Source organism: Symphalangus syndactylus, chromosome 17, assembly GCF_028878055.3.
Source record: "Symphalangus syndactylus isolate Jambi chromosome 17, NHGRI_mSymSyn1-v2.1_pri, whole genome shotgun sequence".
Lineage (NCBI taxonomy): Eukaryota > Metazoa > Chordata > Mammalia > Primates > Hylobatidae > Symphalangus > Symphalangus syndactylus.
Window position 1 is genome coordinate 50624096 of NC_072439.2, and position 14361 is coordinate 50638456.

Sequence of the window (14361 nt, forward strand, 5' to 3'; positions counted from 1 at the left end):
GCTAAAAGAAATACAATTTTCATGCAGGAAACTGTTCCCCACATGTTATTTATTGACTAATCTTCAAAATGGCAATAGTTCCATTTCCTCTGGCTTCCCCACAATGCTGACTTACATGATGATTTCAGATGTATATGAGATAATCAACAAAGTTGCTTGATCACACACATATTTTTTTTTTTCAGTCAGTTTTGTCAAGCTGCCCTGAGCTGAATTTAACACAGATCCAGAGCATAGCAGAGCACGGCAGATGTCATTAGGAATTTGTCACATTTGGGTGATATCAAGTTTAGTCATTAAATACTAAAATTGTTTATTTCACTTTTTGATTGGGTGAGACTCAAAAGTAAATCAATCAATGAACAAATAATGTGAATGAGTCTTTACCACATACAGGGAATAAAGCAAAGAAATGTAAGAATCTCTGACATCAAAAAAACTAGCAATCTTATTGAACAATCAAGACATAATCACTTGAGCGGCTAAATAATGAGTTTTCTCATTGAGAAATATCACATGTCAATGAATAATTTTTTGAATAAGCATGTTTGAATCTTTCAAACAATATTTCTTTAATTTATGAAACATCTGGCTGCCAGAAATTGGCACCAATAAACTAAAAGAGCAAATATAAGATTTAAAGCATTTGAGTTACGCCAAAAAAAAATATATATATATTCCACTTAGACAATGACATGGATATTTGGCTTACCTAAATGCATAAATTTGAAGACCTAGTAACTTTAAAACTGAAAATTGTTGTTTTATACTTTCAGATTCAGTCTTTCAGAGACCAAATAAAATATGTAATGCCGTAAATATTTTGAGAACAAATCAGAAAAATAACCCAGTCTCCTAGAAAATTGATAGCTAATAGTTGGATGGGCCCTTTTCTTTAAAAAACAATACAATTTTTCAAAAAGCTTTTCATTTTTCCCCATCCATGGCCAAAAAAATATATACATATATATGTATATATGTGTGTATATATATATATATACACACACACACACATATGTTAGCACCTCTAAGCATTTCAGTTTTTCACTTAAGCTCGGTCTGTATGTGTTCCCAATGGGTGCTCACAGTCTTGTTCTCCCAGAGATGGGTGTGGTTGGCTCCTCATTTCTGTCCAAAATTTCTGGCCACCAGAAAAGAGGAGGTGGGGGTATGTAGTTTGTATAACTCATGTAAATATATTTAAGTTGTGCCATATCAGAAGAGAAAAAGTCAAAGTCATAACTACATACTAATGAGTTAACTAAAATATAAAAACTAAAATTACAAAACACATTAAGGATAGCAATAACATATATATATCCAGTTTGCTTCAATATCAACTAGTTTTAGACATAACTACTAAAAGACTAACACTAACAGAATAAAGCTTAAAGTGTTCCTGGAAGCTGAGCTGCCAAAGTTTTCTTATTCAGTACATTTTCTTATTGGAGGAATAAGTTTAAGCCCTTTTAGTGATGAGACAGCTTTGTTGCCACTAGTTGTATACAATAACAACCAGAATCTGGGCTACCCTAAAAGTCTCCAAATCGTTCTTAAAAAAAAAAAGAAAAAAATAGAATATTATGAATAATTTTTGCTACTTCCTAAGGGAATTTTCTCCAGTAAAAGAACCAAGCCTCAGAGTTAGCAAGTTTAATGGGACAATTCACATGTGTGCCAAATGGTGTAAAAATGTTCCAACAGAACATGAGTCACTGATACTCTTCCCTAAGAGTCACTTCTTTATTTAAAGTCAAGGAGAGGTAATAGTAAGAGAGATACTATTCAAAATCCTGTCCTCCAAAATTGTTAAATTCTAATTGCCAAAGAAGTATAATAAGTAGAATTCTACCAAAGTAAAATGTTCATAATCTATTCTCAAAAGGAGAAAAAGCACAAGCCACAACATAATCTTATTGGATGTTTGTTTCTACACATACAAAACTAAAAAGTTCAAATAAAAGTACATGCCACTTTTATCTTTACCAGAGTACAAGACAGGTGACTCAAATCCAAAAACTTAATTTGATGTATCATACTCATTGATTTAAAAGTTATTTTTAAATCAATTTTCTCTATTGATTAAGTTTTTCTCTAGTATCTTAAAAGAAATATTTAAATGCCACTAGTAAGTGGCATGCTACTTAAGGTGACTGTTATTTGATTATCTGATTCATTTGGTGTCTGAATTTAGTTTAGCACACCAAAGCAACTTTAATATTTTGAGTAGCTGGAGATCCTTCCAACTTTTTCTTGTATTGTAGAATTCTAGTTTACTTACTTCCAGAGCACATTTTGCTAAAACAAGCTCATTAACTATAGTGCAATTACAAATATATGTATAGACAAAAAAGAATGTGAGTCTCTCAAAAATATCAGTATTGACATTTTTACAGTTTTTATTTACAATGAGGATTTTGTGGGGGAAAAAATAAGTCTTGATCTAGAAAAGTTAATTTTCCACCTAAATCTAGTGCCTCCATATTAATTCTTACACAGAGAAATGTGACTCTGCTGCAGAAAACAAAAGGTAGTAAAACATTAGGAAGATGAATTCTTGCATCATACCACATTAAAATTTAAAGGAAACAGTGAGGACTTATACAGCATTCTGCCAAGTCATTGGTGTACAAGAGATTTCTATTTTTCTTTATACCTATAAAATTATTATTTTATTTATAGCAAAAAATACATATGTTTCAAGGAGAATAAGACTAAAGGAAATTATTTTCTGCTTATGTTAGCATTTTTAGCCCAAACTTAGGACATCCTATAAGCAGCAGTCCTTTGATATCTGAGTCATGATAAAAATGTATGTGGCTTCATTTCTGAATGATTTTACATGTAGCTTGCCTAATAATTGCTCATATCATGAGACAACCTTCAGAAGAAAGAAAGGCAGAGATAAGAATGCAAAAGACCAATGAAGTAAAGAACAGGAAAAGTATTATATGGATTGCAGAGAAGACTACTAGAAAAGATATGTTTAGCAGAGCAGTAGAAAGTAGATGGAATAACAAGAATATCTTGCACATATAATGCTTTCCCATTTGCAAACTGCTTTTACTCATACTATATTGTTTAAAGCAAGAATACAAAGTGCACTCTGAGCTTCTAATGGCCTCATAAACTATCCAGTCTCTCAGTGTAGACCTCTTTAATATATAAAGTTGCCACTATCGTCAAAGGAAGTTTTAAGACTCAGAAGAAAAACAATGAATTTCGATTTCCAAAATTCTAAAGGACAATGAAATATTGAATTCTGTGACCTTGTTATTGTCAGAGAAATTAAAACTGGGAGAAAAGGCTCTCAAACCTAGTCATATGGCTGCACTTATTGGGCAGTAAGAAGCTCCCAATCTTTGGTACACCTTCCCCTGCAAAGATGTCTACATGACACTGTTAATAATAATACAACTTCAAAGTGAAAAATGGGAAGCCAGAAGAATATCCAGCCAACAAGTATCTTGTCCCTCTCCACAGATTAACAAAATGTAAAGCAGAGCGCACTACACAAAGGTGCCAATCCAGGGCATGAGTCTTGCACCATTTCTCTGTATTAGAAGCACAGAATGTTATGCCTAGAAAAGTCTTAGAAATTCTCTGGTCTGTTTCTCATTTTCCAGCTGAGACATGGAAGGCTTGGCGAAGCCAACACTAGTAGTCAGGGTAGCCCTGGGTCTAAGGCTACTGGCTCCTGAAGAATCTTCTAGGCTGCCTCAATTTCCAAAGACACACAGACACATATTTAAGCGGCCACATTCTATGGTGGTACCCCATATAACTGTTTTGCAGAAGACCATTCATCAGAAAGTCTTTAATCCCACACAGTACATCATAATTATCTCTGCCTCTGGACATTAATAAAGATGTACTCTGGTTAGCTAAGATGACTAACTTCTCATGGCCTAGTCTTTATGATTTTGGCCCATTCTTTTGAGAGACATATATATTCATTAACCAGGAAAAAGATAACAGTAACCAGAAGAAGAAATATGACAGACTTTCTGAAAAATTATTAAATGTGAACAAAAGATAGAAAGCTACTTCTAAATTCTAACACCTTCCAGTCCAGTGGCAACTCACTCACTGCCTCTTAATTGAAGTTTTTTTTTTTTTTGAGGTGGAATCTCACTCTATCACCCAGGCTGGAGTGCAGTGGCGCAATCTCAGCTCACTGCAAGCTCCGCCTCCCGGGTTCATGCCATTCTCCTGCCTCAGCGTCCTGAGTAGCTGGGACTACAGGCGCCCGCCACCACGCCCAGCTAATTTTTTTGTATTTTTAGTAGAGACGGGGTTTCACCGTGTTAGCCAGGATGATCTCGATCTCCTGACCTCGTGATCCTCCCAAAGTGTTGGGATTACAGGCGTGAGCCACCACCCCAGGCTTAATTGAAGTTTTAATTAAGGCATTACTAAGATAGAAGTCCACTGCTCTCCTCAAGAATGTGAGTATAATGCAAGATTATGATTAAAGATAAACATAAAAATCGAAGGGAAGAAATATTGTGATTAGAAGGCAGACAATTGCAGGGCCATGCACACACCCATGCACATCACTCATCACAGCTGCACCATGTCCCTGCGTAATAGCAAGAGTAGCAAGCCACAATTCTGCTTTCAGGCAGGCTTAGGTGAACAGGGCTTTAGGCACAAAACATCTGCTGCAGGAATTGTCTCCAACTTTATACTCTCACTTAAAAGACAAACATTTTAAATGGCAAACTCAGAATTCATTTAATAAACTAGTTGCTTATTCACCATTATGCTCTTTAAGTGACTTCTTGGCCTGATAATTCTCCTACCAGGCCTGGTCAGCACATGGCTTATCAATCATCGAAAATTTCATGGCCAAGCCTGGTGGCTCATGCCTGTAATCCCAGTTCTTTGGGAGGCTGAGGCAGGAGGATCACTATGGTCAGGAGTTTGAGACCAGCCTGGCCAACATGGTGAAACCTCTTCCCTACTAAAAATACAAAATTTGGCTGGATGTGGTGGCACATGCCTGTAGTCCCAGCTCCTGGGGAGGCTGAGGCATGAGAATCATTTGAACCCAGGAGGCAGAGGTTGCAGTGAGCGAAGATCATGCCACTGCACTCCAGCCTGGGTGACAGAGCAAGACCCTGTCTCAAAAAAAAAAAAAAAAAAGAAAGAAAGAAAAAGAGAGAAAGAAAGAGAGGAAAGAAAGAGAGGAAAGAAAAGAAAAGAAAAGAAAAGAAAAGAAAAGAAAAGAAAGAAAGAAAGAAAGAAAGAAAGAAAGAAAGAAAGAAAGAAAGAAAGAAAAGAAAGAAAGAAAAGAAAGAAAGAAAAAAGAAGAAAGGAAAGAGAAAGAGAAAGAAATTTCATTGAGCACCTATTAAGTGTTCATCATAAAGTATGTTTCCTGCCACTGAGAACTTAAATCCTACTGAAATGATAAGACTTGGGTACCAGAAACCATACGAAAGGAGAACAGAATTGGGAGTTTCCAATTAGTGCAATAGTAAGAATTCAGGAGAAGGAAAATAGCAATGTTTGCTGAAGCTACTCAGTGAAGATTATAGAGAGGGGATGCAATTTGTTCTGAGCTTTGAAGTCTGGGCAGGATTTGAGCGGTAGAGAAAGGAATAGGGTGTTTTAGGCAGAGAAAAGAGCCAACAAATGAGCAATGGAGAAACTGAAAGATGAAGTTGAGGAAGGAAGTAGAAGGGGGTCATCCTGTATCGAGTGTTCTCCTTACTGAAGAGTGGGGGCAAGGGCCAATCCATGAGGTAACCAGGTTGTGTAGGCACTTGAATGCCAGGATGAATCCTGTGTCACAGTGGGCCCTGGAGCCAGGGACCTGGAAAATAGGATTGCAGGTCCATTACAGGACTTCCAGTAGAATTTGGATTCAAACAACAAACAGTTTTTATTGTAACCATGTCCAAATATTTCATGGGACAGACTTATACTGAAAAATTATTGTTCATCTGAAATTTAAATTTAACTGGTCAGTCTGTATTTTTTGCTAAGCCTGAAAGTTCTGGGAATAAAGTGATGTTTTAGCAAGTGACCTAGCAGAGATGTTTAAAAGATACCTGTAATGTCATCAACAGAGAAAAGCATTCTCATAGCACCTTTAAAATCAGTTGTCTTTCTTTTTAATCTTTTTCCTAAAATAAATTCTAATTTAACATAACTAAATATTTTATATGACTTCCATTTCAACTAATTTTGCCCCCCACTCCCACTCCCACCCCCAGACGACATTTGGCAGTGTTTGGGAGACAACTTTGGTTGTCATAACTGTCGAGCTCTACTGGCATCTAGTGGGTAGAGGCCAAGGGATGCTGATAAACATCCTACAATGCACAGAACAGCCCTCCCATCCCCAACAAATTATCCAGCCCAAAATGTCAAGAGTGCCAAGGTTGAGAAACTTGCTTTAAATAAAGATAAGAGCAAAGTCACATTCCTGGACAAAGGCTCTTGCCTTTCACAGGATCTTATACTTTCTTCACAAAACTTTACAATGTTCTGCAAATTTCAAGTGCAAGAGAACCTACAAATCCCCCATTAGACAGTATTTATTTATTTGGGAGAAACTCCACTTCCACTAGAAAAATAAATAAACAAATAAATAAATATATAAATACATTCTCTAGACTTTGCAATTTCAGCTGACTCACACTTCACATTTCCCTTGAATTTCAAAGAGCTTAAAAATATGTATGCAGATCAGCCAAATAAAAAGTTTGGTTTTCATCAGTGAAAGCATTCCCACACTCCCCGTGGGCTCTGTGGAAATCGGCAGGCTTGGTTCTCCTAAGCCGAACTTTTTCCTAACTCATTGCCCTTCTCTAATCTCAGGGCCTCCTTTTTCTCAAAACATATTTGCTTTTTCAGGCCTCAAATGCTTTCTCTTTGGTTCCTGTTTATAGACTGTAAGGGCTTCTTCTTTTGCACCAAAATTATAAAAGTTTCTTATTGGTCCCTTGGTGTAATTTACCCATTATCACAGGACAGAAGGAAGGAAACTGCAGTTAAGGATTATTTTGATGTTTCTCTTATCACAAATATTCACCCACAGGGATGGCTAAACTCAGAACTTTCCGTTAGAAACAAAGTTCTACAGAAAATTTTCTTTAAATTGTGTTATACCTTGTAGTTGGTTTGGAGCTTTTGTTTTCTTATACTGTAATAATGGGCCACTGGAAGATTAGAAGAGGCAGTCCCCTGTCATGATGCTGGCCGTGTACAAGAGATTGGAATGAGGGCTATGTGCACAGTCACGAAAGGAGAGTTCTTTATCATATATTCGATGGGAATGCAGGTCAGTGGAAAAGAATATCCTCTCCTTATTCATCTCACCAGATCCTTGGAACTCAACGCCTGGAGAAACATTACACTAGCTTTTACTTTGTCTCTTGGGCTGTGAGCTAGATGTGACATTTTGGACTCTCTCTGTCTTTTGCTCTAGGACCAAGACCTCGTTTTGAGGAAACAGATGACAAAAGAGAACATGCATAAGATGTGAAAATTCATAGCTAAGGATTAATAAAGGCTGACCATGTTTGGCCTTGACTGAAAGCAAAGTTTTCTCTCAGGCTGGTTTATATTTAGCTTCCTTCTGTTCTTTACAATTGGTAAAACCAGCTCCAGCAACACTTCTTTTGAAGTATTCCAAGGCCACAAGGAGAAGTGAAAAAGAGCAGAGGATTTAAAGAAAGAAGAACCTAGCTCAAGTCAGCCACTTACAGGGCTGTGTGCCCTTGAGCAAGTTCTTTTATCCTCTGTGAGTGTTAGTTCTTTTATCTGTAAAATGGGGATAAAAATATCTAGCTCTTATCAAGAGCTCTTTGTAAAGCTTAAGTTTTTATGTAAATGTTAGTTCTGATTTTGAATCCACTGGGAAACAATGTAAGATGTCCCTCAAAAGGCAAGTTTTATAGAAATCATCACTAATTGGAGTTTCAAGATATGGACTGAGCTCTCTGCTGTGTCCTTGCTTCTTGGCTCTTCCATCATCTGCCCTCATCTCTTTTTACAGAAACATGAAGGGAAAAGAGTTACCACTCTAAATTGTAGCAAATGCAAGAATTACCTTTCTCTCTACCATTCTTGGCAGGGGTCAGTCATCTGGGTTGATTGGAACATTCCCACTGAGCTTGCTGCCCCAGATGGCATTCCATTCTGCTAGAAAATTCTGTGTCGGTGAAATGTGGACAGATAATGTTGAGAAGATAAATGAGTAACATTTGTGAAATTATTTGAACTCTTCTAAAGAAAAGACCCACACTGATTCCAGGGATTTTTGTTAACGTAATTGGAATTTAAAATATGATATTTTACTTGATTAATGTCTGTTCTGACTTTTTTTGTCTTTTGGCCTTGGAGGGGCTAAGAGAAAGGATTCATAGACTTTTTTTTTTTAATTAATAGAAATAAGTAAAATGCACAGAAGATGTCAATGTCTAAATGTGGCATCCCATCAACCATCAATAAGTGGTACCACTGCCCTCCCCCAGAAACATCCCCAATCTCCACTCAGGTGGGTTCAGCACTCTGCACCTCCACCCAAATCTTGATTATTCATAATGCCCCTAAGCCAGAGTGTTAGACTCAGTCGACTAATCATGTGCTAGGTGCTGTGCAATCTGCTGAGGACACAAAATGAATAGCCAACAATTCCTTCCTTCAAGGAGCTCACCTGGTGAGGAAATACATGCAAAAACAACTGATTATAGCATACAGTGAACCCTGATAAAAGTGTGGGCCCCCAAACAGGAGAGGTGCTCGATGCTTCCTAAGAGAGTAGGGGCAGCTTCACAAAGAAGATAACACTAAAACTGAATCTGGAAAAACAATAGCAATTATCCATATTAGCAAAGAGAGAAAGAGGATTCCAGTGAAGAGAAAAGGGTACCCACAGTCATGGAGGTCAGGAGAAGCAGGAAAGGGTGTACAGGGAAGTAATTCAGGAAAATCTACCTCAGAAGGAACACGGGAATGCATAACAAATGATGTAGCCTGAGAGACAAGGCCGGACCTGGTTTGCAACAACTGTTTTTGCCAAAAGAGGTTTGACATGATAGAGCCATCGAAGACGTGGTGATGAGGTGATCAGAAGATGAGAGATGAGGTGGATGTCAAAATGAGAGAGCAACTGAGGACAAGAGCTGAGAACTTAGGCATAAACTAAATGTTCCTCCAGTGTGCACCTGTGACAGGAATAAAATAACAACCTTTTTAAGCTCACATCAACCTCAGATATTGCTTCAGCATCAAAAAAAAATAGAGCAACTGTTTCCAAAAGATGCCGATGATGGTGTAGAGAGAACTCGGATGTCACTTCATATGCCCAGAGTGTGGTTTGAGGAAAGGACCACTAAACATTTTTCTGTGGCCTTAATGGAAATCATGACTAAATTGATATAATAAGTCAAAAGAGATAACAGATCACAAGTAGCCCCCTTTGGTTTTGTCTGAAAACTGTATTACTACATTGCACCAGTAAATATATTGAGAGACTTGAAAGACAATCAATCAACACACAAGTCCAATAGATAATGACAATGACTATTAAATCTTCTCTAGGCTTCATAACTTTATATGTTTGGAACTAATCTTGAAAAATCATATTTCTACTAACTAAAAATAATAATTCAAGGCTTAAGGAAAAATTGAAGTAAAGCCTGAAGAAGGCAACCAGGGAAGGAATAAGAATTCTTTAAGATCAGAGGTTCTGCCTTTCAGATAAATAACTAACTAGAGATTTCCTTTGATAAATGGCAAGTTAAAGAAATTGTAGAATGGTAGAAAATATCATGTTTACCTACAAAAAGAACTATTGCCTCACCATGTTTCACATCTCTAGAAGATGGTTTTAAATCTATTATGAGCATTATGTAATGTTTAACTGGTTCTGGTTTCAATTGGCAGTAGAACCTAAGGGTTTAAACAAAGGGTTAAAAAAATCTAAATCTAGTGTCTTTGTTACAATAAGATTAAACAAGAGGAGCAATATATTTAGGCCACAACAGTAAAGATTGCATGCAGTTAGAGAAAGCATTTCTTAGTTTATCAGTTTAGAAATAGGAAAATGGAACCCTAAAATTTCCAAGTACTGACCCAAAACTCTGAGAATAATGTTAGTTCCAGGAAGCTGATTGCATCATTTCAGTGGACCAGAACAGAAAATAATGAGTTACATTTTATAACTCTTTTTAAGTTTCCTAATTTACCACCTGGCTGATGTAGTATTAATGCTATAGGAATTGGAATCCTTGAAGTCTTATGGCCATGCCCTCATCAGTTTGACATAAGATTCTACTAAACTGGTTTCAACATTAGAATAAGGGAAGGAAAATTCCTACTTTGTAAAAATCATATTATTCTGATTTCATCACCAACCTCACAGTTTTCCAGGCATATGTAGAAGAAGTCATTGTAATGTCAAAGTATGAAATATAGCCGGTTTCATAACCGGAATGAATTATGGCTAATTCTCCTGCAGTAAACAATTTGTTTTTCAAATCTGTATTCCCCAGACAGCTGAGCCAGGCCTTGCTTCTCAAGTGTTTTATTTAAATAGGCAGTATGTCAGTAGAGTTTTACCACAGAGTTTCTGAGTGCAGAGAACCTTTCCCTAGGAGTGGGGTGCGGGGAACTGGAGGGCAATGGTTCGTTCTTATGAGAAGGTGATGATGCTTCTAAGAAAAAAGATTACATGTAAGTTAATACCTAACAATTTTTTTTTTTAATTCTGAAATTCAAATGTTCCGCATTTTGAAATAGAATGAATATTCTCTAACTTTTTAGTCTAAAAAATTTCCAAGCTGGAGCTACCACTCATCCTTGGAACTGCCAATTCCTAAGCATTTTCATGCTGGCACTGAATGTTGCATTGACTAGCCATTCCTATGTGCAGTTTCTAATGCTCCTGCCCTAATTCACACAACCCTATTGTAACTTAATCCGGCTTTATAACCTGCCACATTGCCAAGTGTTTTGGGCTTTTTTGCTTTGTTTTCTGAGTTTTTGCGTGCATGTGTTTTGGTTTGTTTGGCTGCAAACAGGTAAACAACTTCTTTGCACAACCGTAAAGACTTCCTTGTCTCCTGCTTTTCTCTTACAAACTCTTACAAGACAAGATAAATAGAGGCTCAGAGTGAATGCTTGGTGAGGGTATTAGGGAAGACATTCTTGGACAAGAATTACTTGGATCATATCACTAGGTTAAGTAGAAAAATGAAAATGGGTCCTGAATAAGCATGTAATACGATCCAAATTGTTACTTACATGCTTTGAATGCCTTAAAAATAATGTATAGGGCATGTGTTTGGCAGTGTGCTTTTATTTATTTCCTTACTTGTTGCTGTTTCTTTTGCAGAATGCCCTGGCTAAAGCTACTGTGAAAGAACTTGCCTCACTGCACGGCACCAAGTACACATATGGCCCGGGAGCTACAACAATCTGTGAGTCTTGGCTTCAGAACTGTGCAAAGAACCATGTGCCTAAAAAGCTAATAAATGGTTCCTGGGGCCTTTCTTTTCTGATAGTTTAAAGCATGTGGCTTTTGCCTCACAGCGAATTTTTCTAAAATATGTAATCAGTTTTCTGTTCAAAAAAAAAAAAAGGAGGGAAAGCCTGGACAACATAGCAACCTTTTCTCTAAAAAAAAAAAAAAAAAACACTAAAGAATTAGCTGGTCATGCACACCTGCAATCCCAGCTACTCAGGAGGCTGAAGCGGGAGAGTCACTTGAGCCCAGGAGTTCAAGGTTACAGTGAGCTATAATTGTACCATTGCACTCCAGCCTGGGTGACAGAGCAGGACCCTATCTCAAAATAAAAAGGAAGGAGGAGAAAAACATCCTTTTCAACCCACAGAGATATTTGCTCTCTGTAAGCATCTACTGAGCACTTACTATGTGCCAGGGCCTTACTAGGCACAAAGAGAACAAGAAAGTAAGAATAGAGAGAAGAAAAGATGAAAAGAGAAAAGGAAGGAGGGAGATCAGGGCAGTCTTTAAAGAACTAGCAGTAGGGAAGCAGCAAAAATAAGCAGTCTTTTGTGATACAGGGGCTAAGTGCTGTGACGTTAGGATGCACAAGGAAAGAACACACCCAAAGACCAACCAACCCCACAGTATCAGAATTAACTTCCCAAGATGATGACACGAAAGTTTTATCTGAAAGGATTGTTGCTGGAGGAAAATATAAGGCAGAGTGTTTTCGGCCGGGCGCAGTGGCTCATGTCTATAATCCCAGCACTTTGGAAGGCCGAGGCGAGCAGATCCCGAGGTCAGGAGTTCAAGACCAGCCTGCCCAACATGGTGAAACCCCATCTCTACTAAAAATACAAAAAATTAGCCAGGCGTGGTGACGGGCACCTGTAATCCCAGTGTAATCCCAGCTGCTCAGGAGGCTGAGGCAGGAGAATCGTTTGAACCTGGGAGGCGGAGGTTGCAGTGAGCTGAGATCCTGCCACTGCACTCTAGCCTGGGCGACGAGAGCAAAACTCCATCTCAAAAAAAAAAAGAGTGTTTTTTTGGCTAAACAGATGACAAGTACCAGGGCTACCTGAGGCACAAGTCACCTTCAAGAGGTAGACACCAGTCCCTCTAATTAGTCACTCAGTGTATGCAAGCAAGTGGCTAGAGTGGTAGGGGCTAGACCCCAGAGCTGTGGGTGCTGCAGCTTAAGATTTATCTGGAAGGCACATTCCACAGGCCTCATTTTCAATTTCTATGTACATCTTCCTTTACCTTCAAATGATTTCCTTCTGCCTGAGGTTGGAAAGAAATTGAAACACACACATGATAAAAGACCCGGTCTCATCATCAAGTGGCCTCCAGTGCAGTTGGAGAGGCTCCAGTCCTGAGTTGTTGGGATTTATTTTAAACCTTTATGGGGAATACAGTTTTCTTTATTTTTATTATTTTTAAAAAACTGCTCTAAATCATATGCGGCATACTGTTTTCTTAAGGGGTTTCTAGCAGAGATAGCCCACCTATTTATATATTGTGAACTTGGTGCATGTTTTATTCAGTTCAACTAGGTTTCTTTTTCCATTACACTGTAAGACCTTGGAGGGCAGAGCCAACATCTCTCCTTTGTTCTGGCATCTTCAGAGTTGAGCCCATAGCCTGCTGTTCAGAGGGGGCTATGCAATTGTTGATTGAAAAAACAGATGAGTGAATAAATGAACAAATGAATTAATTAATACATATTCTATGTGTTAGTGACAACATGATTGTTATTGAATAAATTAATAACAAATACCTTATCTACACCAGGCCCTGTGCTAGATGAACACTAAAAATACGAAAATAAAGGCAAAGCCCTGCCCTCAGCTTCTTCCATCTTATCATTGGGCACAGTTTCAGCCGGGTTTAGAGTCCTCTCCTCTTGCCAATCATCATACAGCTTTCCTTATTTTCCTGAGAGATACACATCCTTTCACATATAAAGTGTAGTTTACCATAGCGTACAAGCACACTGGGAATTTTGCATTACAGATTACATACTTTCTGAAGTATTAAACACATCATTTCTACAAAGTGAAGTGGTGATACGTTTAATAAGATTGGAGTAATTTTTTAAAACAGCCCCCATAACATTTATGATCCAGTTTACTAGAAAATTGGCCTACTCAAAATATTTTGCACAGTGAAACATTTGTAATGATAAAAAGAAACTGGCAATTTTTTAAAGCTTCTTCCTAGATTTAAAGTTTTTTTCCACTGCTGTTTGCACATTTCAGATCCCGCTGCTGGGGGCTCTGACGACTGGGCTTATGACCAAGGAATCAGATATTCCTTCACCTTTGAACTCCGAGATACAGGCAGATATGGCTTTCTCCTTCCAGAATCCCAGATCCGGGCTACCTGCGAGGAGACCTTGCTGGCAATCAAGTATGTTGCCAGCTACGTCCTGGAACACCTATACTAGTTGAGAAAGCTGATGGCCTTGTTTCAAAATTCTCATTTTTCATTTCTTTTCTTTCTTGAATTCTTATTTTGGTTTTCTTGGATGTTTTACAGATCCCAATCTTTCTTTTAAGCCTCTGCATCTATTAAACTAGGAAATCTTTTCATATTGATCATAATAAAAGTGAATCATTACCATTGGAAAGCCTGACATATGGTCTACTTCTTTGGGGAAAAACTGATGTGAATAAATGACTAAGCAAGCCGTGCACAGTGAGGATCCGGTCAACTGTATAGGAGTTAACATCCTGGGGTGCTGGCCGAGACCATCAGGGTGCAGATGCACTGATTACAGTGGGAGGCTTATGAGCTAAGAAGAAATGTAAAGGGAAATTTAGGACTATTAAACCTGGAGTACATGAAAAGACACCATCTTTCTTGGTCTAGCTTTCGTCTCAGCTCATTGG

General features: G+C 37.9%; 1 protein-coding gene across 4 annotated transcripts in view; it reads left to right on the top strand.

The window, feature by feature from the left end:
• Positions 1-14099, top strand: part of CPB1 (carboxypeptidase B1) — a 72234-nt gene extending 58135 nt beyond the window's left edge. For 3 of the 4 annotated variants that reach the window (XM_055249230.2, XM_063620227.1, XM_055249231.2), the window contains 2 exons: positions 11354-11438; positions 13729-14083. In XM_055249230.2, the coding sequence (XP_055105205.2) occupies positions 11354-11438; positions 13729-13916 (273 nt within the window). In that variant the 3' untranslated portion in view covers positions 13917-14083. Of the gene's footprint in view, positions 1-11353; positions 11439-13728 lie in introns of all 4 variants that reach the window. The other variant, XM_055249229.2, reaches the window with a different exon arrangement.
• Positions 14100-14361: the final 262 nt, after the last annotated feature.